The sequence below is a fragment of the Coffea arabica genome, chromosome 2e (genome assembly GCF_036785885.1).
Source record: "Coffea arabica cultivar ET-39 chromosome 2e, Coffea Arabica ET-39 HiFi, whole genome shotgun sequence".
In the NCBI taxonomy this organism is placed as follows: domain Eukaryota; kingdom Viridiplantae; phylum Streptophyta; class Magnoliopsida; order Gentianales; family Rubiaceae; genus Coffea; species Coffea arabica.
The window spans coordinates 25758322-25785054 of record NC_092313.1 but is presented as its reverse complement, the minus strand read 5'-3'; the positions used below and the strand labels follow the sequence as shown (position 1 = coordinate 25785054).

Sequence of the window (26733 nt, the reverse complement as noted above, 5' to 3'; positions counted from 1 at the left end):
AATAATTGTCCACTGTACATAAAAAGTTGCAGTCCCAAGAAACGACTTTAAATTTGGGACGGAGGGAGTAATATTTTAATCTTTTTGGAAATGACAAATTAAATGACCAAGGACACCAAACAACGGAACACAAGTTTCCCAAAAATGGTTCACCTTTACTTGCACGGCTCTTTTCCTAAAAAAAAAGGAGTTTTGAAAACAAGTTTAAATTGGAGTTCAACAATTATTTCATCGTATATTCACGTTTTTACAAAGTAATTGAAATGAAGATTACAAAAAAAAGTACCATAATAATTAATCAAAAAAAAATTTCAAATAACCTTCATTTTTTATAAAGTAACGTATAAAAAACATCCTTTTATATCTGTATAGTAGTAGATTAGAATTACACGAGTGTGTTTGAATGGACTATTTATTACTTGGAAAAAATTATTTGTTTTATATTAAAAAATAATTTTTATTTTTATAATTATAAATAATTTTTTTATTTCACATACACCCACCACAAAAAAAGCGGTATAATAATCATTCTAAAAAATTCTTTTATTACCAGAGAAGTTTGGAAAGAAAAAAAAAAGGAAAAAAGAAAATCATTGGGAAGAGGGCATTTCGGGTATATAAATGGACAGGGACTCACGTTCTCTTTTAAATTCTATCATATCCTCTGAATCTTGTCTGTAGATTCATCAAAGAAAACGACAAAGCTAAAAAAATGAACACTCCAAAGTACTACTACCACCCTGTAGCCTCCCCTATATATCTATAGCCCTGTTTTCGTCATCAGCTTTGTTGGCTTCCCCATACTTTTGGTTATAGTATAAACCTCGTAACCTGAGCCCATCTTTCTCTTTCTCCTCAGTCGGTTACAGTCTCTCTGCATTTTTGATGTGTCCTGGTACCCTGTAGCACTCGTCATATAATATACGGCCTTTCTTCTGTTTCCTCTGCCAGCAAAAACCACTTCCCAATTCGACACTTGTCCCAAAACTCAAAAAAGAAAACAAATATGACTCCTCCAGAGCCATGTTCAATTCACCGGGCCAAAATGTTCAGTCTTGAATCAAAAAGTCTTGTACTTTTGTCTTTTATCTTTGTCACTATCATAAATTGACTAAATAGGGAGTATTTTGCTAAGAGTTTTTTTTTTTTTTTAAACTTTTAAACTCGCGAGTCACCATGTAAAATTAATTGTACATACGAGATTAATCATTAATTGTGTAATTATATACAGGTAGCTGCAGCTATCCGAGACTAAGCATGAATTTGTTGGTGAATTATGACATGGGCAACCCTTTATGTTAAATCTTGTACTTTTGCTGGTTTAAAGAACACTTTCTTTTTAGTGCTTGTGTTTCACCCAAGAAGGGCAGAAGGCCCAAAAGGGTCCTCTTTGGGGTCATGATCTCGAGTCTTGAGTAAATTAACGGTGTCTGTTTTCACTGTAGTGGTGTGAATTTGGTTGGGTATTGAGTGGGGGAAAGAAGAATAAAAATGGCTTCTTTAAAGCCTGGTATATTACTAAAGCTTTTGCAGAATGTGGATAACAAAGAGGCCAAAGTTGTTGGTGAACACCGCTCTGCTCTTCTTCAGGTGTGCCTACTGAAAACCATCATATGCTTGTTTTATTGCATAATAATTTGCATTTGAAGATTTTGAGGACTGATCTTTAATGGGATTTTACAAATTTATTTATGGGTAGTTTTAAAAATAAGGGATAAATTAACTTTTTGTTAATGATTTTGAGTGATAGTTTTATCGTGTCGGTGATAGGAAACATACATTCATTTTCTTGTGATACTTTTGTTTGCATTTCAGGACTTTCAGGAATACTTTTTAATGGGATTTCGTTATTTATTAGGAAAGCTTTTTCTTTTCTGTAATTTCAGATATGTTGTATTTTTCTTTCCTTTTTTTTGGATAATCTGGGGACCTTTTTTTTTTTGGATAAAATGGGGATGATTATATCAAGTATAGGTCGTTGTAAGTTTGTACCTTCACATCACATGCTACGCTGATGGGCTTTTGTTATTTCTTTGTGATAATTTTATAAATGTGTGTACTTTTTTCTTCTTTTTTCTTAATATTTTGACGATTTGGGTGATGACATTTTGTTTATGTATGTTTATTTACTTTGTGGGTAAATTTTTGGGTGGTTTTTGATTTTTATCATATTTTGTTTGATGATTTGGGTGCCGATATCTTTTTAGGTGATTGGAATAGTACCTTCATTGGATGATGATCCATGGAAGAGTAGGGGGTTTTATTTAAGAGTATCGGATTCAGTGCACTCAGCCTATTTATCTGTCTTAGATGAAGATGTAGAGTTGATATTGAGTGACAAGATTCAACTGGGTCAATTCATCCATGTGACCAGACTTGACTCTGGCTCCCCTGTTCCAGTGCTTTGCGGCTTAAAACCGGTGCCAAAAAGGCGTCCTTGCATAGGGGAGCCAAAGGATTTGATTTCGAGCGATGTTTTGACAGTTAGGAAAAATGTGGACTCAAAAAGGGTGAAAAAGAAGGTGGGGCTTGATAAGAAATCCTTGGCAAAGGAGAATCTAAAGGGGAAACTGAATGGAGTTTTGGATAATGAAGGTGTGAAATCAAGAAGGCTTTCATTGAGCTATGGGAATGTTGGTGGGCTGGAGGTTAGAAGGTTGAGCTTGGATTCGATCAGGAAAGGATGGGATCGGAGCCCTGGGGGTAATGGTAGTGTTGTATCAGTATCAAAGTCAAAGTTCAAAGAGGGTTCTTTGGGTATGGATTCTTCAAGGAGCCCTGCAGGTAATAATGGTGTTGCATCGGTGTCAAAGCTGAAACCCAAAAACGTTTCTTTGGTTTCAGATTCTGTAAATAGCACTGCATGTAATAGGGGCGTTACATCAGTTTCAAAGTCAAAATCCAAAGATGGCTCGGAATCTGTGAGTTATACCTCTAAATGAGAATTACTTGTATTAGTGGTTATATGCTATTACTGTTGTCTTGTGTCTGTTCTACTTTGCTGCTTCTGTTTTGTCTCCCCTCCTACTGCCTCGTCCCTTAACATGTGTAATTGGCGTTTATGAATCCAGAAGGTCTTTGTTCTACAAAATTATTGTCAAATATTGAGGATCCTATCGATTTGCCATTTTTTGATACTCTGCTAATTGAGTTGGGAGGTCATTGGTTGGATAATTCCCTGCTTTGAGGCTAATGTAGGTTGCTCTATCCCTTCTCCGTTCTAATTGTTGTTGGTTCCTTGGATGGAGTTTGACTGTGTAAACAATGTGGGCCTGTATAGAGTAGGAAATGCATGGCAGAGTATAGCTATTTCCCGTAGTATCTAAAATTGGCAGTTAATCTTCCCAAAATACTTGTATTAAATTTCCACCTCTGTTTTAGTCGAACTTATTATGTCCATTAGAAACAGTATTATGCTATAAACTGCAATTGATAGGCTGGAGGCTATGGAGACTACTGCCTAGAGGAGAAATATCTATGCAAAGTCTAAGATGATCCATCTTTTTTCATCCATAATCTGCCATTAATAGATAAAACAGTGAAACGTCTTTTTCTCTGGATGGTAATGCTATTGATCTTATACACTCGGGCCAAATCCTTTTGGATGACTCTTGTACTTTAGTAGGAGCAGAGTATTAGTGGTACTGTTGCTTCAGATGAGATATGGCAAAGTTAACGGTTGAATTCCAATATTCCTAAGGAGCGGTGAGCAACATAAAATTTATTCCGGTCAGGAGGAAAAGTATATATGCATGTCCTCTTTGATTTTGGGTTACACCCACTCACGAATATCCTGGGTGACTCACTATTGTACACCTATTGGTTATCTATCCTTAAAGGACAAGTGATAGATTCAGTTTCCCTGCGAAAATATGCAGACCTCAGATGTATCAAATATGCAGACCTCGGATGTATCTGTTTATTCTGTTACTGGTTTTAATTTGTAGTTCTGCAAGACAGAGGCAAAGCAAAGTTTTAGTTACTATCTGGAACCAATCTCTAAATAAAGTAATGGCGAACAAATGCTACATGTTTAACCACTGTGCCTGAGATAATTTTTGAATTTTCCTAAATCTTTATTGTCCCATGGTAGGTTCTTCCTGGCAAGAAAAGTTCTTCTGAGGATTCCACATCAAAAAATTCAAGCATTTCACCTCTTAAATCCAAAAATGGGACAGTGTCACCAAAACTTATAACCAAACCTACTAGGAAAGATCTGAAGTCTTCAAACAATGAAACTCTACCAGCTCAACTTAAGAAGGTGGATCTCCGTTTTGGAAATTGGTCTGACTCAAAGATCTCAAGCAAGTCAGTTCCTCTGACCATCCATAATCTTGGAAAGGTATGCATATTGATGAACATATAGGCTTTGAACTGTATACCATGGAAGCTTGTTATACTCAATGCATTCATGATGTGTTCAGGAGGTAAGAATTTATAGGAACATTTCCTTCCTGTCTGCTGCACATGCCATGGAAGATGCAGCCGCTGCGGATGGTGTCATTCGCTGCATGAGGTACTAGTATTTGTTATAGCTGTTTCTCTAACTGTAGCTGCGGATGGTCTCATTCACTGCATGAGGTACTAATATTTGTTATAGCTGTCTGCTGCAATGCATCTGTTAGTGTTATTATTTGCTATTACTAGAAATTTGACCTTCTAATTTGCAAATGCCTGATTAATGCAGGAGTGTCTATTTTATATCATCTTCATATGTCGGCACAAAATTATCTCTCTCGTTCACTGAAGAAAAAGAGAAAAGGCACATAAGTTCTCACTTACAACTGAAAAGGAACTTTGTCTTGCAGATGCAAGAGTATTTGGTCTTCTTCTATGCTTATGATTCCTTCGTTGTTTTGTATTACTTCCTCCATGTTAGATTGAAAGTCCATGTTAAACTTGGCACAATTTTTAACTAAGGATTGGAGTTTCTTGCTTCAATCCTAACTAAGCATTCATGTCCTCAAGCTGCTCTGCAAATTTCTTCTTGTATGAATATTAGTTGGTCCAATGTGGGCATCCATTCAGTTGAAAGCAATATATAAATTGTAACTAATTTTTCAAATCACCGGATATTTAGATTGAATTGAAATTCCATTGTATGCTGCACCAAAGTGTGAAGAACTGGCTTAATATTGGGATGTGTCAACAAATCCAAATAGATCATCAGTCTTTCATAAAAACCATATGTTGCTGTGTGGAATGAGTAGGATATAAAAGGTGGCTTTGATTTTCTTATCCTATGATTTGGTGAAGTGTTTCGTGCAAAACAAGAAACCTTGGCTTCAAGTAGCTGGAATTCCTGGGTTATCCTGTTCATCATTTCAGCTAATTGAAATGTTCTCAAGTTGAGCTCAGCATATATGTTCTTCTCAAATTTTAGCTGCATAACAGTTTTCTTAGGACTCTTAAGAGCTTTTTGATACCTTTTAACGTGATTGATGCAAGATATCTTTTCTCTCGATTTTTGTTAAGTTTAATTTTGTCTAGTGAAGATCATTTTCCATGTTTCCTTTTTTTGGCAGCATGTTTGCACAACTGTGCGAGTCATCTGAAAAAGATTCTGCTGGACAATTGGTGGAGCAATTTTTGCACCTTCAGGGGAATATGCAGAATGCAGCAGCCATGATTGAGGCATTGGTTGAAACCAGGACTCTTGAGGCCAAAAGCAGCAATTCTTGCAGCAGTCAGCCCCCATCACCAGAAATGTGCTCTAAATTTGCAAGCAAGAATGCCTTATCATGGGTACAAGCTGCAGTTGAGACTGATCTTGCAAAATTCTCTTTGCTCAGAAAGGACGAAAAGAAAGGCATTCAGAGTGGTCAGAATTGCTTCTATGTTATGTTAGAAAATGCTCCAAAGAAAATTGAAGCCGAGAACTCCCCATCAAAAAATAAGAGAAGCCCTAGAAACCATGATAAAGTTGTATCAGATTCAAATGCAAAAAATCCGCCTCCAAGTTCAAGGCGGCTTCCATCAGTGACAAAACGGGCAGCTGTTGAAACTGAAGAGTGGTGCAAGGGAAATGGGTTGAAGGATGCTGCAAGTTTAGCAGAAAAGTTGCTCTTAGTATCTCGTGGATGGTTCCTAAATTATTTGGAAAATTTCTTAGACAAGGACTGTGGACTCATGAATGGCGAGGCAGATTCTAAAACAGCAAGTCTCCTTGGACAGCTTAAGAGGGTTAATCAGTGGTTGGATGATTCATTTCCGCAAGGTCATGGAGTTGATGAGAGGATAGATGGCTTAAAAAAGAAGCTGTACGGGTTTCTGTTAGATCATGTTGATTCAGCAATCCTCTCAAAGAGGTAGGTTACAGTGGAAACAATTGACTTTTTGCTAACTTAACTGATTCAACTTGCTTTCACTAACAATCTGCTATAAAAGGGTGTTCTTGTTTTGCTTGCAAAAAATTTGTCATGGATGCAAATGCAATGCATTCAAAAGCTTCTAAAAGCGTCAAAGTCCATTGATTGAATATGGAAGGGTATACTTCATTATTGAGATGTACAGATGAACTTGACAGCTTTTTTTTTTTTCATTAAGATTGGAAATGTATGTGAATTCTTCTGCTATGTTATGATTATTGGTTGATTATTAGGTCTCGCACAGGAATTTTGGGGAGGGAAAGGGGCCTAGGGGAGGAGGTGGTGGGGTTTAGTAATCATGATTTTCTCCTCTTGATAAATCTAAAGTGATAATGTCCAGAAGTGAGTTTACCGAACTCACGATGTGAATTTATGAACTATATTTGAAATCTGCAAAATCTTGTATAGTTGCTAAATGCTAGAAACAGTACTGATATGAACCTCTCATATGGATGGAGATGTAGAATTTTTGACAGGAGTAATCTGAACTTGTCATGACATTGACAGTTCACAGCTGTATTTTATTCATGTCAGTTTGGAATTGCAACAATTTGTTTATAGCACCAAAAGCTCATAAAAAAGTCATTCTCACCATCGTTATAGGTTAAAGAGTTTTAATGCTTTTGGCTGAATTCCTTCCATAATTTGCCAACCAATTAGCACGGCGCCAAATTGCTTCATTCCATCCAAAGCTAAAACATTAGTACCCTATTGCTCAGAAAACCTCTCCTTTGAACTAATATGATGTTTTGCAACAGAGTTCATGGAATTCTAACAATATATTGCCAGTTCTTTGTGACTTGTGATACGGGCACACTCCTGAGTGTCCTTGGCAGTAGTTAAATTCATAAATCTGCAATTGAAAATTTTGTTCCTAATCTGTGGTTTGTTTGTAAACAAATACTCTTATCATTTTGTATAAAGGGTAGTTGATTGGGTACCCTATTCGTATATAGACCGTTGGACCTGCATATTGTACTAATTATGTGAAGAAGAACACCTCATACAGGTTCAGTCATAACTTATATGTACTTTGATTGGCAGTCAGCCTCCATTTATGTGACGAACTGGAATGTAAATGCTCATGTAGTTTGTGTTTCATAAACATCTGCCTGCGCTCTGCTCATTTGCATTTACATGCAAAGCTTTCAAGAGATGAGTGCTAAAATTTCCGATCAAAATGAACCAGATTCTTGAAGAATTGAAGATTATCTACTCTTAAAAAGTCTTGTATCAGTGAGTCAAATAATAGCCAGAGACCAAATTCTCCTGCGGGGATTCTGCTGGCTTATCAGCAGCAGCAGCAGAAATTGCAGGGCCACTATATTTCGCCCAGGCCTTCATCCCCCTGCAGGATTTCATATGTGCATGCAGTTTCTCTGGCTTAAATGGCTTCCCGCATTGCCTGCAAAATCAAATCGATCAATACAAGGCTTGCTCATGGTCCAGGCTATCCAAATTGTGGAAATTAGACCATGTGAAACGAACTGTCCAAGGAGAATTTGTCAGTTTCAACCATTGATCTTTTGGCTGCAAATTCTGGTTCGTGGGTTCTTAAATTGAAGGATTGAACAAGTAATTAAACTACACAAAATGATTAATGTATTTTGATTAACTGACTTAAGCATGTTATATACTACTTCTAAAGTCGACAAGTTAAAAGGTCAAATTTCAGGGGCCTTACAATTGATCTTCGAGGCAATTTCCAATGGTAACTAAATGATGTCGACCTGAGTTGAATAAGCTTTAGGATGTCCATTTTAAATTATGCAGTGTCAACTCTGTATCAGGTGTTCGGCATGCATGATGCAGTAATACATGCTGATCATATAACTTCTTCTTAATACTGTCATATTTAGAAATGCAAAAGAGTAATTTATGCAGTCAAGGATAATAGTAGTTTAACTGTACAAGTCAACTATACAGTATTAGCAAACCATTTGTGAAGGATCTGCAGCTTGTCCAATTAATTTTTCTGCACCTAGTCATTTAGTTTGTATTCCTCATAATGTGTAGAATAATGCTTAATTTGGCTCTTTCTCAGTCATTAAAGAAAAAGGAAGTGCCCTTTAAGCAGGCCAAACTACTGACTAATTCCAAATTCTGCATTAGAAAATAAGTCATTTTAAGTTGATTAGACCAAGTTACAGAGAGTAAGATTAAGTAGGTTTAGTAGAACGTTCCCCTGCATTAATCACATAGTAATCTCTTCAGATTCCTACGCAAAAGTGCAGAGATAAAATGATCTAACATTCATTGACAAAAACTTGAGGAAATAAAATGCTTTAGTTACATAAACTTACGAGCAGGGCGGTCCATAAATAGGCTTGTGCGCAGCATTTGTCTTCTGGTTATTGAATTCGCTATTATTCTTCTGTGAAGCCCTCACCCCATCAAAGCTTTTCCTGTACCAAAATGTACTCAAGGATTCATGAACCAAAACCATCTAATCTTCAGCATTAATTTTATTTCAGAACTTATACCAATTGCTTATATCTTCGTAGACAACTTAATTCTTATGCTTTGCATATGTTAAGTTAATTTATCATTTCTCACCAGGCAGCAGGACAAAAAAAATAAAGAAGAAAGGATTGAAGTCAATCAGATTACCTTCCACTGCTTTGTCTTTGTTGATCCCAATTAGTCCCAAAGATCCTTTGAGACCCTCCCAACTTGTCCCCTTTCTGTAGTAGCTCCTTGGTACCGTTAGAAACATGATTCTGCTTATCCAAAGATGACAAATTTGCATTCGCGGGTGGTTTATTGCGACGACTGATTGTAAGCATGACTGAATCATTTGTCTCCACAGCTCCACAAGTGATCAAATTTCGGAACAGATGAGATGCATTTGAATAACTCCTGCTCTTAGAAAATGAAGGTTGTGCTGTTGATGAGGTTGATGCTGATGAAGATGGTGCACTTATTTTTTCTTCAGACATAACGTTGTTGGCCTTCTTGTTCCTTTTACTGGAAAGAGGTGAATAGTATGAAGAACCCTCACTTTTGTCACTTTCTTCATGCATTTCTTCTTTGGGAGTCTGGAAACTAGAATTCTTTTCTTGATCCTGATCCTGATCTTTGGTCTTCATCGAATCATCAGTCAATGTCGATGACTGTTCAGAGCCAAAAGTTGGTGATTCTTCCTCAATTTCTGGAGAAAAGATTTTTGTAGGTTGGTCCATTTTTGTTTCTTGATGATGATGATCATCATCTGGATTTTCTTCAGTGGAGGAGGGTATACGATCACTACTGTCTTCTTCCTCTTTGTGCATTGAATATCTCTTTTCGCTAGGTGAATCCTCTGTGAAAAAATTCAGCAAGGAAAGTAGTTGATCATAAAAGGTACAATATCCTTGGCATACCATAGTTGGAAAAAGTCCACCACTCAAGTAATGTCATGATTCTCTCCTAAGGTGGATTCTCTTTATGTTGATTCACCTTTCTAAGAAAAATGAATCTGAAATAGTGGTTGACCATACAGCAGTGAAAATTATTGGAAAGTACAATAAACATAATTGGATTTCCATCCTAACTTTTTTTTAATATATATAAATTATCAACTATACATGTCATTACTACATAACCACCTATATTGAATTGATAGACAAATTATGTTGACTTTAAAGATGCACAGCTCAAAGTTGTATAAATAATGGTTGTTTTTGGCGTTAAACAAAGAAAAACAACATTTTGGACGGAACTTAAATTGATTGAAAATCTGACCACATTCATATGTTATTTTTGCTAATTCAACCTAGAATAGGTCTAATTCAAGAAATTTACCTATTGTGGCTGTGGAAGAAATTTCCGATCCTTTGAGGACATATTCGTTATCTGAGATAGGGGTAATGAGATCCTCATCCAGCAGGTCTTGCCATACATATCCACTTTTGTATCTCCTGCACGCAAGAATCTTTTAAAACTTTGAATATACCAACCATATAAATATATATATATATATATATATATATATATATATATATATATATATATATATATATATATCCAAATTTTGCTTTTCCTAATTTGGTTTAAGGAAAATAATCCATTTTAAGTACTAGAATATAGTAGTACAAATTGCAAAGTACTATTAAGAACAAAAAAGGAAGCAATCATTTTAAATATGTTGAAAGGCTACCACTTTTTTTTTTTTTTGCCATATAAAACTACTATATCAATCAACAATTGCAGCATTTTTCAATCCCATTTGATCTTTAACTAAACTATGGCTCCCATTTTATTGGCAGCAGTGAGAAATTATCAAATTGATGAACAAGTATACTTTCACAAACCTCTTGTATGACCAAGAAAATGATTCAGGCATGTCCTTTCCTCGCAATTCTCCCAACCATCTCTTGACATCTATTATAGCATGAGCAAAACCGAAAAGGAAAAAGGTTTTATTTGAACCCAAAACCGAAAAGGAAAACCAATGGAAGCAACTGCACAAAAAGTCACAAATAGAGGATACATACATATAGCCACAAAAACCATATACACAAATCTATGTATCGTGCTTTGTATGCCTGTTGATGTTTCTGTTTGTTGGTTGAAGAAAGAAAAAGTGTGGGGAATATTTGATGATGATGCCTTGAAGAAAATGAACTTACCTCGCAAATGTACACCATTTCTTGAGAGGTGATGAACTCGAATGAGATGAGGCTGCTCAATCCTACCTTTTCGACTAAGGAAGTAAATGACATGAATTCTTCTAACTTCTGCACCAACTTGATTACTCTCCATTAATCTTCTGTGAACGTGCCAGGAGCATAAGCAAGAAACAGAGAAAAATAAATGGGTTCTTCTTTTTAGGCGAATTTAAGGAAACTTTTATTCAAAAATAAAGTTAAAAAAAGCACTTATATGAATATGAATCAACAAATGGAACCCCAAGACATGATCTTTGTCTTTGCCGGCCTGCATGCTCCAGAAAAAGACATGAAGAATAAACATATGTAGCTAGCTAATTCATCGTGCCTAACCAAAGTCTTAATAAAATAATCCAAGGTATAACAATCTCTATATATATGTGTGTGCAGGCCTAAAGTATGGTACTATATTTTTTACTAGAAAGGCATAGAAACTGATAAAATTCTCTTAGTGATCTAAAGAAAATGATCATTGGATTTGGAGATTACCTTATTGTTTTGTTTTATCTGTCATAAACACACAGTAAGAGTGTGAGAAAAGTGTTGCTTGATGCTTAATAGTAGGACAGCATTGAACAATTCTTTAGCTACCATTATAGAGAGGACTTGGCCCCCTTTTAAGAATTTATTTCTGATTTCCCGCGATATTCTTGGCGCATATGGTTAAAGGAAGCTATGCAGCTTTTGACCATCTTTTTAATCTCCCGAAAGAAACTTTCTGTTGCATGATTTTACAATGATTTACTGCCAAAGCTTTTCTAAACTCTCATATGCATGACAGTACTGAAACTTCTGGGATGCAGTCTTTTTTCTGTTGGACTGCAGTTTTTGTTTGTACTTTTATTTTTTAAGGTGAGGCCATTGTGAAAATCAAGGTATATCCCTGCCACAAAGGGACATCATTGAGAATAAGGTTCGCAAGAATGTCCAATTGTGCTTTTCATATACATTAAGATTCTAACTAGATTTGTGATTCTTCCGGGAAAAAAAAAGGGAAAAGCACTTGGGAATTTTTTTTTGGGGAGGTAGAATGAGTCACGTACCATCAAGTGATGACTAACTGACTGTATAATGCCTGAGTTAGACCAACAATTTGGTTGTATTCAATGTGTTACAAGCCAGATATGTTTGACATGATTAATTTTCTTTAGCCATAACCAGTTCAACAACATTTTTCTTCTTCTTCTTCTTTTGATAAGAAACCTTTCTTTCAATTAGAGTTGTTTGCTTGCTTAATCCGTGAAATTAGGCTTTTATATATGATAAAATTTGAAGGTAAAATTTTGTAAGTTCCATTTATGAGACGTATCAAGATCGAGTATCTGACAAATTATCTAATAATCTTTTTTTTGTATTATTTCTCAAAGAAAAAAATCTTTTTTTGTATTAGGCTATTTGTTGTAGGTAATTTTTGATGAGTTTCAAAATTACCTAGCAACAAGAACAATAGAAAGTGAAGAGGATTCTAATTAAGATTAAAACGGAGATGGCGGGGAAATTTCACAAGAAAGTTACTCCCTATCACCATCCATGAGAAGGGTCAATGTAATTGTGAAAGCCTATAACTCTCTAGGCATAATCCTTAGTTTAATTAACATATTATTTGATGATGATATTTAAACAACGAAGTAAGTGGAGTTTAAAAATACAGTAAAACCACAAAACACATAAACAAGTCACATACGTCAATGCTGATATGAAAAAGTAGAGGTATCAATTGGGTCTTCTGAATCGGATTTTGGCAAGCCGAGGCTTGGTATTGGATCACCTAATTGACTTTTCCCACTTCCCTTAGATTCATGTGTGACAATATAAATATCTTAGCTGTTCGCTGTTCCAAATAAACATTTACACTTGCCAGCTATGTATAGTTTTATGGTTGAAAACATAATAATGATGCATTTTGTCCCTCCTTATTGTCATTAATTCGGCATCCAACTAAAGGAAAAAGAGCCAAGAACAAATGCTAAGAGGTTGGATATTGAATACTCAGTCGACTAACATTAAAACAGAAATTAAATCATGAAGACAAAATAATAGTAATGAAAAGACAAGGGGAAAAGGAAAAGAAGATTGACCTTTTCATGTTGCGTTTTTGTTCTAGATATATTGCTTCCATTGTTGATCATATATTCCTCTGCAGAAATCGGCAGCCTATCCTATGGTTAGTGGGCAGACTGCTTCTTGAATATTCTCCTATTCTTCATTGTCTGCAAATCCAAAAGGAAAGAAAGATCGTAAAAATGGATTATGGGTTCACCAAAAAGAGTTGTGCTTTCTTATATATTGTTGCCCTGGAGAACTTTCTTGCAAGACTAGAGATGTGTAGTTCAGGCTATAGACTTGAGCAAGCTAAAGCAAGATTATCATAGCCACAAAATGTAACTACTTATTTATACTCCTCTAAAGAAGCAGTATACTCATTATAGAACCTCGTAGCGATGGCCAATTCATCCCAATCCAACACTATCAGCATCTTAGTGTTGATGTTAAATTGTAATCAAAGCAAAAAGAGATGATAATTACAACTTGCTGTGTAGTATTCCAACCACCTACTGTAGCAAAAAGCAACAGAAAAGAAGGGAGAAAAGCAAACTTTGTCTAGTAACTTATCCTTAATGAAGCAAAATGACCCCTCAAACTAGGGAACGGGAAGAAAAGAAAACTCAATATTCTCTTAATTATGCCATGGTTGAATAAAAGAAAAGATACAAATACATAGCATCAGTAAGATTCTTACATGTTTTCAATCATGTTGATCGATCGGAGCCCAGAAATTCAAATTGATGCGGACAGAAGATGTTATGCAGTAGCCTTCATATCAGGAGATTGATATAAGAGCAAAGAAATACTGCAGAAGTTTGTTTTGTCCTGTACTTGATGTTGATGCTGAATTGAGAGTATATTACATCAAACAGCGAAGCGTGCGTGCCGTTTCAGCTGAGACTTGAGCATTAGAAAGTAGAAGCTAAACACTATAACAATATACAAATGGAGATGGCCAACCAATCCATCCATCTTTATCTATCATGCAAGTAATAGTCATTTAATTACTTGAGAGTTTATGGCACGAATCGGTGAAAATGCCATCAAGGCCGACTGATGTTGATGTGGGGGAGGGGGGGGGGGAGAATATTATGGTTGATGACTATTTCTTGTACCTTCAACACCATTTGGTTTATTTTAGGTTTGTAAGTTGTTCAGGTATAGTTTAATAATACAGGATAATAACAGGATAACAGATGACAGGAACAAGCAGGTTATAGGGAGGTCTGCAATTAAGGAAGATGATCAGCCATTATTAAGCAGATCTGCAAATCATTTTAGCTTATCATTTGGCTAATATTTGAGTATTTGGCTGAGGAGTTTATAGGATCTTCTTGGTGTTATGTTCATTTATGCAATTTATTAGTTCAAAATAATGCTAACAAGAATGTATATACATTCTTCAATTTGAAATTAATGAAGATTATGCTATACAATGCGTACTCTTTCTTGAAACCTTGAAATGTTTGGTGTGAATCCATTACAAAAGAAAGTTGGTTGTAGGGTTGTAATAGAGAAATTAATTAAGACTATTGCTGTAAAAGTTTGCTCAATTTAGGAGAAAGTAAGTTACTATTCAACTATGTATCGCAAACAAATACTTAGGGGCTGCTTGGTTAAAGGGTTTGGGAATCAAAGAATGGAATAAACCCCTTATTTGTTGTTTGGGATAAGTCTATTGGAATGCAATTTTTGGAATTATTTCTGAAAAATCATTCCCGAGCAAATTGGGAGGTTTTGGACAAAACCCTCAACTTATTCCCTCGGACAACATTTATGACTCCTCTGCCCTCTCTTTCTCTCCATCACCATGACTTCACCATATTCAAATCCAATTCCACTTTTCCGTTTCTTTCCCAGGAAGCTTAACTCGCCGAACCACCTCCGCCAATATCTCCGTCGCAAACCACCACCACCACTACCTCCACTGCGATGTCGTTGCCTCCTAACCTGGCCTCCGGCAGTCCGCTTTACAATTAGAACTAGCGGAACCCTTACCCGCCATCCCTCAGTGAGAATTCCTCCTCCCTAATGCCGCTGGGGATTTTCAACCAACGGGCGGGTTCTCGATTGCAAGCGCTATCGCAGACCTTGGATGTTCAAGGATTGATGGATCTTTTCGCCGATTGGATGACGTCACATAGTTGGAATAACATGAAGCAGTCGTTTGAGCTGTGGGTTATGTCATTAGATAAGAATGGGAAACCCAAATCTGCAATTACAGATTGGAAACCCAAATCCAAGACTTTGTAGGCTTTGTGATTTAACATTATTCTGATTTTATCCAACTAATAAATTAGCTTATGGAAAAATGGGAAAATGGATAATTTATGGAAGAAAGCCATCAAGAGCTGGTGTTTTATTGGAGAACGGGTTTATTTTTATTTTATTCGATAAATAAATTTATTTATGGAAAAATGGGTACTCTGTTCTTATAATAGAGGAAAGCCATAAAGAGCTGGTGTTTTATTAGAAAACGGGTTTATTTTTATTTTATCCGATAAATAAATTTGTTTATGGGAAAATGGGTACTCTGTTCTTATAAGGGAGTTTCCTGCAATTATCCCTTTGTTTTATAAGAATTGTTATATGAGGGGTAAATTTGGAATTTAATTGCATTTAATTCCAAAACAGTTATCAAACCAAGTATCAAGAATTGGAATGATGCTAATTCCAATATGTGAACCAAGCTAGATATTGGAATGAAAAGTTTAATTCCAAAACCAGAGTTTATGATTCCATTTCTATTTCCGATTCCAATATGTGAAACAAGCATTCCCTTAGTTTCTGATTGCACTATCAATAAGATCATTATTTTATTGTTTCTCGTGATGACTGAGGAACTATTTCAAAATTGAAAATGCAAATTATTACATAAATTTTCATTTATCCTTTGTTTGGTTGGACATGTATAGTTGCTTACCCTAATCAAGCCATGAATTGGTTAATCAAAAGTTGGATGTGAATATGCCTAAGACCCATACTTTAACCCTTTTATGGTGTTTACAAAATTTTCCAAACTCCTCCACTCTTATCCCTTTTTTCCAACTTATGATGGGGGAGACTTGAGAAGTGCATATTAGCTGATTGACTAGTACTAATGAAAAAGTTTTTGTCCCAATCATGTTTACTTATTTTGCGTTGCTTTATGGCATACAAAAGCTGTATATGACAATCTCTTTCCATCTCCTGGTTACAAAGTGTCCTTAATTTCATTGGTAGATGTCTTTGCTGGTTGGCTCATAATTGAATATGAGCATGGTTTTATGATCCATCCTTAACTAGATAAAGCAAGGCTCTTTTATGTACTACCATTTTTCCTGCTTTTATAACAGAAACTATGACCAGAAAGAGTAATAAAAACATATGTTTTTCTTTTCTACGCATTTATTTATTATTATTTAACAAACATCTCATTTTTCTTCATCTACCACTACCAGCTGTCGAGCTCTAGCAGGTGACCATGAATTTTTATATGCACAGCAAGTTTACCAGTGAAGTGGGCATTCACTCTATAGAGCAAAAACCAATTCAGAGGTTAGGATGCCTGGTGTACTACTGTGTCTAATAAACTTGTACCTTAATTCTGTTGGAGATCACACGGTGAAATTATTAATGAAGTTCAATCAACGGTTGTTGCAACATCAAATTTGTGAGCATCATTGAATTCCCTGTACTACAAAATTTGGTTGCATTCTTCTTCTTTTTTTTTTTCCTTCCTTTTTTTGGTGTGGCCGCGGGGGGATGGGGGGGGGGGGTGTTGTGAATGCTGACCTCAATGGGATTTCGACACAATTAAGAAGTCCAGTTCTCTTCTGGTCATTTTCTAGTGAAATTGCGTGTGGAAGTTTTTCACTTGTTGTGTTTGCTAAATTGATGCATGTGGTACATGTTAATTATGTTATCAGTGTCTTACTAATAAAAAAGATGGAGCCCAGGGGTTGTCTGCGATCTTGTGAAGTTAAACGAAGACCAGAGGAACCAACTACCTTTACAGTAGTTGGACACCAGGGAGCTCTCATTGATCGCAGGTCAAGGGTTCGAATCCTTTGATTTGTATTCACCTCTAGAATTTTATGAAAGTTTCACTAGTGGGTGTAAATGTATCCGTTTGATTCGGCAGTGGTTCAGTTTCTTCCAGATTTTTCCTTGGGCTACCAGATTCTCCCTTGGCTCATTTGAGTCCACTCCCTCCCTTTAATATAGAGTAGGAATAGGAGTAGAATAGAAAAACTATCGTGTTGACCAAAAAAAAGAAGACCAAAGGAAAATGTTAAGGAAACTTCGATCATTTTTGTGTATTATTCTACAATACTGCTTAAGATTGGAAATCGTACGTTCACACATACACACATGTACATATTGTAAGTAGGAAGTTTTGAATTCATAATCTCCTATTTATAATTCTTCCCAACTCTTGCCCTTTTCTTCATAAGACTTGATTAGTCTTTCTGACATTTAGATTATAGCAATCATTTCTTATTTTTATCCATATTTTATCCAATATACTATGAGAAAAACATTAGTCTGTTCATTCTTGCTACTGATGCAAATTTGGAAATTCTTGTCTTAACAATTACTAAATCCACAAACATAATTTGTGGTGGAAACTCGCTAATTTATAGTCAGAAATTGAAATTTACCTAGACACAATATTATATTTTAAGCTACATTAATATTGTTTTACAATTTTAGTTTTTGGAATGTTATATTTATATTGCTTCTATAATCCAGATCATTTAATTTAACATGAATCTAAATTTTATTCTTTACAAAATATTTCCAATGAACTAAAAATCGAATTAAAAGGGAATTCGGAGTCGTTTTTACTCACCATGGTTTCACAAAGGAGGACCTTGGATTACTTAACAGCTGCGAAAACGAAGACCAAGCATGGAAACAAGACTTTGGTAATTTATGTATCATCCTCCAATTTAATTTTTCTTAAACTCTGCATAAAATGATGACAAATAAAATAGAAGTAATGAAATATATCCGGTCATTTAATGAATTTTTCACACGAGACAAATAGAAAATTCATTTCAAAGAATTGTTTGGACATTTAGGCCCAAAGTTGAACTGATGGACCCTTGTTTGGGAGTCCTAAAACTTAGGTAGTTGATCATTTACTTTAGATTTCCTGTGTATTGAACTGAATAGAAATTTGTAATGTAGGAAGCTTGTAGCCCAACTTGATTTTCCAGGCCTCCTAGTGGACCATCTGACCATGGATCAATTCGTATTTTATCATCTCATCCTTGTTACAGGTTCGTTCAGCCCGACAAATTTCAGTGCATAACCAAGCAGCTTTAGTCAGGATTCGGGCCGACACAATTTGAGTTTCGTACAATTTTGCACAAGTTGATCTCTGGTGTAAATCAATTGAATTTCAGTATAAATTAGGTCTGATTTGCTGTAAATTAGGTGCAGTTCAGTGTATGTTGATTTTTTATTATTTGGTATAAATCAAGTATAGTTTGGTATAAGTTAATTATTATCACGTAGTATAAGCTGAGAACAAATTAGTGTAAGTTGAAAGTAAATTGTTAATTTACACTAACTTGAGCGAAATGGAACTTGTGAGGCCCCGTTTCCTTTCAGTTAAGAAGGGAAAGAAAAAAAAAAAAGCAATGGAAGTATAAGACTAGGGATTAAAAGTTTACATGCAGAAAATTTGTAGAAGCACAAATGGCAAAAGGAAAAAGCCAACGAGCACATGGTAAGGGAATGCTTAGTGTAATCCCATCTTAGTCAACATTCAACTCTATGAGCTCTTTATTAACATAGTAACTTTTTCTTAAAAATTTTTTTAGCAGGGAAATGGTCGAAATTAAGAAGTAGGGAAAGAGAACGGAGAATTTCAATCCAGAACGTCTAAATCTTGAAACCTCAACTTTAGCTACCAGACACACAGGAGTCTTGGACTAACATTAGCCACTTTTGAAGCACATGATGGTAAGCAGATGCCAACCAAAAGAGCAAGCATCAAGAAAAGCATTTATTTTGAGGATTAGGTTTCTTTACGCATTCTTGAGTTCGCTTAAGAAAATGAGAGAAAAAAAGAAAAGCATTTATTTCAGATGACCACAAATAAAGTTCAATGAAATAGCAGATGCACCAAAAGCACATCCAATAACTGAACCTAAGAACCTTAAAATTCCTAATACAACTCCAAAAAGTGTGCCGAGAGAGAGAGAGAGAGAGTTGTTCAACTATTCCTTCCAGCTTTATATCACAGCAAAAGAAAGGATTTAATTGAGTCACGAAAATAGAGAAATAAAGTGCATAGTTCAAGAGAAATAGTTACAGATACGTTTAGAACATGACCATAATTAGAAGTTCTGGACAAAATTATTGTGAGGCCACCTTTGGCCGTATGCTTTATGGGCACTAGCTTCTTTCTTTTGTGTGAAGATGTTATGCCTCTGCAGTTTGCCTTTAATAAGGTCATTTTCTTCATCGTTATATTGCCATCAGATGGCAACTGGCCAACTACCAACCACAACATGTTATGGCATCTACATTCTTGATTTTTTTTTTCACCCAAACTATATTGTGTGAACGCAAATTCATCAAAAATTGAAATACCATGAACATGAATGAATAAGACAACTGAGCAGTCAAAAGAAATATCAAGGCAAAAAGATTGTAGTAAAAGAACAGGAACCAAGAAGATAAGAATGAATGCGTTCCCATTTACTTTCATGTCCTAACACAAAGATCAAAGCGTTTGTACAAACTCAATAATCTAAGTCCTTTCATCTCCACTCCAATTATCCTTGGATATGGGACCAGTGGGGCCTTCCTCACCCAACACTTCACTAGGAAGGTCACTTACTGCTTTGTCTAAAGCTCTTTTTAATTTCCCAGGCAAAAATTTCTCAACCTTCTTGATCTCATCATTGATATTATAGCTGATTTTTGGACCCCATTCTCTGGTATAATTCAACCATGGTGGTTCAACAATTGTTGACCCTAAATAATCAGCAGAAACCACTGAGAAATTTGCCCCAGCATCCATAAAAAACTGCCCTTTGCCAGTATCATTTCTTATTCCAACATTTGAGTTAGACCCTTGCAAAAAATCTCCTGTCTTTGGATAAGCAGCATGGCCATGCAATGAGGAATATACCACTGGTTTGTTACCATTTTGGAACTCAAGCCCTGAAGCACTGACCCATGTCCCTCCACTATGTTCTGAAAAATAAACACTTTTTAATTCTCCATTGAAGTTACTAATCCTCAGTGTCACATGCTCCCAGTCTCCAACATGTTCCCCAATTTTTCCTAGCTTAATTGTAACAAACTCAACTTTTGCTCTAGCTGCACCGTTAAAAGGGTAAAAAACCCATACAGCCAAGTCAGTAAAAGTTGCACCTAACATAGGTTTAACATGTATATATACACTTGCATCTTGTAGCTTTCCTTGCTTGACCCTATCTTTAGCAGCATTATCACGAGGTAAATCTATCCAATATGCACCATCATTTGTACCACCTTGGGGCAAATTTGACCCTGTTGGGGTAATAGCAACAGGATTGGATTCCTGCCCTCTTGTGTACAGTAATGCACCATTTTGGAAAAACCAATTTACTGAAGAAGGAAAGAACTCTTCATCAGGGTGAAAGTAAATCACTGGAGAATATTCAGCAAGTAATGCTCGAATCTGATTCAGAGTAGGCATAGCATGAAAGTTGCCTTGCAGATTCTTCAAACAAGCCAGTGATGTTGCAGCCCCACTGTTTTGTGCTAATATAAATGTACCTGTGGAAACCCCTAAAACTTGAATCCCTCTAACTTTTGGCCTTGAACCATATATGTTAATGCCATTAGAACTACCCCAAATCCAAGAATCTAGATCAGTAGCATCAGTGTAATCAGAGCGGACGCATCGAACTTTTTCCACTGAAGGCTTATCAGGGGAGCTTGTGACTACATGACCAATGGCCTTGTAGCCATCAGGAGGTGTTGGCAGCCATATATAGCCCACGCCATCTTGCTTGATATTCAAAGATTCACTACTCCAAAGAAGTGTATAATCAGTGGGCTTGCTCAGAATTCCTTGACCTGACGAGGCATCTTTTGCAGCAAGAACCCATCCAAACAGGGGACTATTGTTTGGTTGGCTATAGTAACCAAGTGTAAAGAATCCATCTGGGATTGAAGATGGTTCAAAAAAGGTTGCACCAAGATTATCTGGTCCACCTTCATGAGTAGCCCAAACTTTATTAAAAGTTGATACTTGACATACCTGTAATCCTCCCAAATCAATTGTTCCATTAGCAAATCCCGCACCTATAATCCACAGATGAACAGAAAGTTAGCAAATTTCCACAACTCTAACCAAGAAAACAGAGGAAAATTCCGATGGGTTAGCATTTTTACCTTGAGGCCAGGCGGGTAATGGGGAAGGAAGCTTGAACATGGTTTCAATAGGAGGTGGCTGGTTGTCTTTCTTGGACAGATATGCCACAGAAGGAGAAATTGCATTTATGCTATTTCCCATGCTTGCATGGTCCAACTGATTCTGAGGTCTTGAGCAACAGAATTGAACATGGAGTGCAAGGAACATGAAGTAGATAAACCCCATTTTCTGCAAGAGAAATTGCTTTAGAAAGTGTAAAGACAAAGCAAGAAATCTAGTCAAGCGACTGTGGCGTGAAAGCTATTCATCTATTGGTTTTCTGTACTTGAAGAATGAAGCATAATGTTTGAGATTTGAGGATTGGATGTTCTTGTCTTCTACACTAAAGCTTTCTGCTTTGGCTTTGTTACACCAGTCCTTATTATACCTCTCCTATTTTCACGGGACTGATTCTGTGTATCAGTGTATGCGCCAGCTCTAGCTGTTATCATAATATTTTTAATGTCATAGTTAAAATGAAAAATAAGGGAAAAAAAAACATAATCCAGTGTATGCAATTGTCTTAGATACCTGATCTGAATGCTGACAACGACATCATGAGTCTGCAGATTGTTGATTCAAGGAACTATACAAAGGAATCTTTTTATTCTTTAGGGATAATATCATAAACCTCTCCTGAGGTTTCTTATAATATCATTTGGCACCCTAAAGTTTTAAAAACATCACTTACTCTCCTTACTTTTATTATTTGTGTATCAAAACTTTTAAAAATCTTAAACTACTTTTTCATTTGTTAAATAACAATATTCCTAAACCATTTTATTCACTTCAAAAAACTATCACCTACAAAACGATTTCTTGTAGTACTACCACATCATAATACTATACCTCATAAAAATATAAATTTGAAAAATAAAAAAATATTTGAAAAAAGTACATTTGCACCAATTTAACTCTATATACTTAAAACTGATTTCTTATGAACTTTATAATTTTTTTTAACATCTTCTCAACTCTTGTCCAAACCGTTAAATTGTATTAATCATTATAAAAATCAACTCAAAATACGCAAATAAATCACATTTCACTTTATCACAATTACAAAAAATAAAAGATAAATAAAATTCAATTTATTATAATTTACTGATAAAATATTGCATAGTCATCCAAAAAATAAGTAAGAGAGAATGACGGATAAAAAGGAGAGAGAAAAAAGTCACTTTTGTTTCTTTTTTTTAAAAAAAAAAATTTGAGTTTCATTTATTTGATATATAAATTATGTTTCAAGTAAGAGTTAATATAGTCTTTTTACAATTATTAGAGGAGGTAAGTGATATTTCAAAAATCTTAGGAGGCCATGTGATATTAAGAGAAACCTCAAGGGAGGTTTCTGATATTTTCCCTATTCTTTATGAGCAAAGTAATATTCTATTCGATACTAGCAAAAAGGCAGTTGTAATGACCAAGTGTGTTTTATACTTATGTATAGTAAGAGTACACAATAATGATTCAAGATTTTCTGATTAGTTCTTGTACAAATATGACATCATTTTACTCAGTAGATAGAGCTTGTGGCATTGAGTACAACCGGTTTTGCGATATGGCAGACAGGATATTTGCATGGAAACTTTTTAATTATTGGCACAACTGTCATCACTAGTTTAAAGGGAAAAACCTTTTCCTTGTACATATGACAAGACAAAAGCATTATTGTTATCTTCTTTGGTGATTTACGGAGTAGAATCTTTCTCAAAGTGTAAAGCAAAGGCTCAGCCAATTCACTTTTTGTTTGGATTGCTTTTTTTTTGAGTGAAAATAATTTTTTTATCTATTTTTTTTACTTATTTTTAGATATATTTTAAATTATGCCTGAGATGTTACTGCAAACTCCACAAACAAAAACAATTTTTTAAAAAAAAAACAGGTAATCCATATGGAGCTTTAAGGTTACGGTTGTGCATTTCAAGTTCACATGCATCCATGCATTAAAAGCTTGTATTACTATCATTAAGAGGTATGCAAGAATTCAGGCTTGGATTAGTTAATTAACGATAAGACTGTGGATGTGACTGCAGAACTTTATACAGGGTATTAACAAAGAAAGCATAAGATGATAAGACACCAATAAGGCTAATGGATGTGAGTTTGAGACGCTAACGCGTTCTTGTAGCAAGATAGTCAAGGCTGACCTGTGTGCTATAATGTTTTGTACTGCGTCTTCAAAAACACAAACCCCAAACTTCCCCTGTGGTTATTACTTGTCAACTAGTTACACTGGCCCTTCGGATTGGCTCGGCTGGTGGTGGGGTAGCCTTATTAGGTTTCGGTACTGTGTGATCACGGTTCGACTGCTTTTACCGTCTTGTGTATTTTGGGAGGCGGGTGCACAGGATCAGGGAGATTAGTCCGAAAGGGATACTCCCTGTGATGACAAAAAAAAAACTAGCTACACTGCAAAAATACAGCCACAATATTGTGCAAAGCATCATGTAATAGAACAGAAAGCTAACAACTAAAAGGTGCAAAATATCAAACGTTTTATGAATATCAAGCTAACGGGAATGTCAAGGAATTGGGTAGAATTAATTAGATCTTACAATTATGCAAATTAGGATTTGGACAGGTTTGTCTTGTAGGACTGCCTTTTAGTTTAGCCAAACTCTCTATTAAGTGGGATGTGTTGCTTTTGCATTTAGAGTTTTTCCATAATGGACCCTAAACATCATTTCAGGGACCATTTGATAAAGTTAATTGACAACGAGTTTCATTTCATCTGCTATGAAATCCCTATATACAGGTTGTAATCTCTTCGAGGATAAGAACAAGAAGCTTTTGCACATTTTTGTAAGACATGCTAGGAGGAGGCTTTATATCCAAGAATCTTCTCATGAATGAAGTATGGAACCAGTGAGGGGAAAGATGAAAGAAAAGAATGGAAAAATAAAACTAGAGCTAAATGATGAATGGAGAAATGAATGAAGGAGAGCTTACTTGCATTGGAAAATGAGTGACAGCATCCATCTTCCTTCCCATATCAATAACAACAACAACAACAAAATTGCCGTAAAATATACAACAAAAGATTATTGTTAATGATAGTGGAAGGTGAGGGGGTGAAATTCTGTGCAATTTTAGCTTTTCAATTGCTTGAAAAAACTTCGCTCTGTATATTCTTGGCAAATTAAGCAGATGACTTGCTGTAACAAACTCTTCCGAGTCCTCGGAGATGGATGGCAGCATATCCCGTACGAAATTCCGAAGCATATTTCTGCTTTATGCTTTGGAAATTTGAATTGAAATTCGTCTTCGGATAAAATTCTAACATGGTAGCAGCAATATTATAGTCATGCAAAATTTGAAACCCACCAAAGTTATAAATCCCTGGATTCTGTGTTAAATTGCCACCAGCCTTGTCGGCCTAAAGAAATGGATACGAGATGAGAATGTGCATGGCAAAACATCTTTTAACGGGTCCAACCTAGCTCGACTCCAGATTAATCGGGCCAAAATGACTACCACACACTGAAGATTATTTGAAAAAAAAAAGAAAAAGAAAACATTCTTGATCCTTTTTTTTTTTTTTTTTTCAAATCTAGCAGGGGAGGGTGGAACTTAAGAAACAGGGAGGAAGTAGGGAGATTTGAGCTTAAAATCTCTAATATTTAGAATCTCAATTTCAACCATTAGATCAATACCTCATCGATCTTGAGAAATGCAATAATGGAGATACTGTACAATGTTAAATTGCAAATTAAAATATAATGGTGCAAGATTAAGTGCAACTCCAGCTCTCAGGTGACACAATATATATATAAAAGAAAGAATTAATTTTTCCTATGCACAGTAAATGTTACTCCTTCCCTTTTTTTATAACTGACGTTTAAGAAATTTACTCTAGTGTACTTTTATCTGTCGTTTTATTATCCCCATACAGTATTAATTATTTTATCATAATTTTACCCTTTTATCTCTCTTTTCCAATACAGGGTTCTTAATTACTACTCCTAGTAATTATTGCATTGCTTTTGGCCTAGTAAAACAACACCATTTAGTACTCTAGTGAGAGAAAACATGGATGAATTAGACAATTAATGAGGGTACAAAAGGAAAGTAGTGTACAGATTTAAGCAATGAAAAACTTTTCTTAATTGGTGTGCAAAACCTTAAACGTCAGTTATAAAAAAAGGGAGGGAGTAGATAAATGATAATTATCCAAAATTTAAATTTAAACTCCAACTTTTGCACACGTGTCAATGTAAATTTACTCTAAAAGTGGTTGCAGCACATTTCAGAATGCCCATTTGCTCAGTAATTAATCACTGATCGGCCCATGCTTCGTTGCGTTATTGTTTCTGCATTCATCCATCTATGGAATATTGGTGCTACCGCACTAATGACATTAGTGGGATATTAATTGCTCCATTATGCGAGTGCTAAATTATTTTATTCTACAGTGGGGAACACCAATTTGTACCCAAAACGGGCCGTGTTTGGTTTTTATATGGAAGGTTAAGTTCATAACCAGAAATTTTATATGTATTGGTTAATCCAATTCAAGTGACATAATAAGTTTTGCTGTTTTAATTGAGAATGGGAATTAGGTTAGAATTTCGCAGAATTCCACGCTAATACGTTCCCAGTTTGAATACAAGCTTAAAGTTAATTTAAATGTTTGAGAAGTAAATTCTGAATTTAGTTGTCAGTTCCAATTCTGAAATTAGATCAGTTTGAATACAATTTTTAAGTTAATTTAAATGTTTGAACAATAAATTCTAAAAGTAAAGCAAGTTAAATTGGCAGGAAAAACTTCGGAATCTTTCGGGAATTCGTACTGGATGTTCTCCAGCAAGGCTCAATGGCCCTACTAACTTGGACTGGATTAATCCCAAATTGGGCCCATCTGAATACTCGCTAAAGGAATGTGCCCTCTCACTTGGGGCAATTTGTTGCAGTCAGAAGACTACTCTCTGCCTTTAGGTAAGCTGTCCACATGTCCCTTTTTTTTTTTTTTTTTTTTTTTATCTACTCTACTCCTACTCTTATTCTAGCCTATTCTAGGGGGAAGGGAGGACGACGAACATTGAATCACCATCGGATTAAATAGATCCACTACGCACTCATATGGATTTAAGAGAAACTACATATAGTGGCACAGTGGTAGGAGGTAAGATTTGAACCCTTGATCTTCTACTCTACCAAAACTTAAAGTGTTTGATGATGGCAAAAAACTTTCTACTTGTCTAACATGGAATTTTCTTGACATGGAGTAGAGTAAACTGTGACGATTGACAAAAATAAAACACTT

The 26733-nt window shown here is 35.5% G+C and overlaps 3 protein-coding genes across 8 annotated transcripts; 1 reads left to right on the top strand and 2 right to left on the bottom strand.

The window, feature by feature from the left end:
• Positions 1-780: 780 nt before the first annotated feature.
• LOC113732159 (uncharacterized) lies at positions 781-9630 on the top strand. Of its 6 annotated transcripts, none has more exons than XM_072080165.1 (7): positions 781-1590; positions 2208-2921; positions 4094-4342; positions 4425-4516; positions 4688-4816; positions 5526-6308; positions 8928-9630. In XM_072080165.1, exons 1-7 carry the CDS (start codon positions 1492-1494, stop codon positions 9010-9012), a joined length of 2151 nt encoding a protein of 716 aa, XP_071936266.1. In that variant the 5' UTR covers positions 781-1491; the 3' UTR covers positions 9013-9630. The 6 variants fall into 6 exon arrangements, with proteins under 6 accessions (XP_071936266.1, XP_071936267.1, XP_071936268.1 ...); XM_072080166.1 differs by having other exon boundaries at positions 782-1590; positions 4688-4762; XM_072080167.1 differs by lacking the exon at positions 8928-9630 and adding an exon at positions 7558-8060 and having other exon boundaries at positions 782-1590.
• On the bottom strand, positions 7379-14061 carry LOC113732158 (protein SOSEKI 1). Its single transcript, XM_027257804.2, has 8 exons — positions 13758-14061; positions 13096-13227; positions 10979-11118; positions 10661-10730; positions 10152-10267; positions 8979-9669; positions 8672-8773; positions 7379-7773 (listed from the first exon to the last, which is right to left on the bottom strand). Exons 2-8 carry the CDS (start codon positions 13134-13136, stop codon positions 7602-7604), a joined length of 1332 nt encoding a protein of 443 aa, XP_027113605.1. The 5' UTR covers positions 13137-13227; positions 13758-14061; the 3' UTR covers positions 7379-7601.
• Positions 14062-19736: 5675 nt separating this feature from the next.
• On the bottom strand, positions 19737-21915 carry LOC113732156 (hypothetical protein At1g04090). Its single transcript, XM_027257802.2, has 2 exons — positions 21449-21915; positions 19737-21358 (listed from the first exon to the last, which is right to left on the bottom strand). Exons 1-2 carry the CDS (start codon positions 21651-21653, stop codon positions 19812-19814), a joined length of 1752 nt encoding a protein of 583 aa, XP_027113603.1. The 5' UTR covers positions 21654-21915; the 3' UTR covers positions 19737-19811.
• Between the last annotated feature and the right edge of the window lie 4818 nt (positions 21916-26733).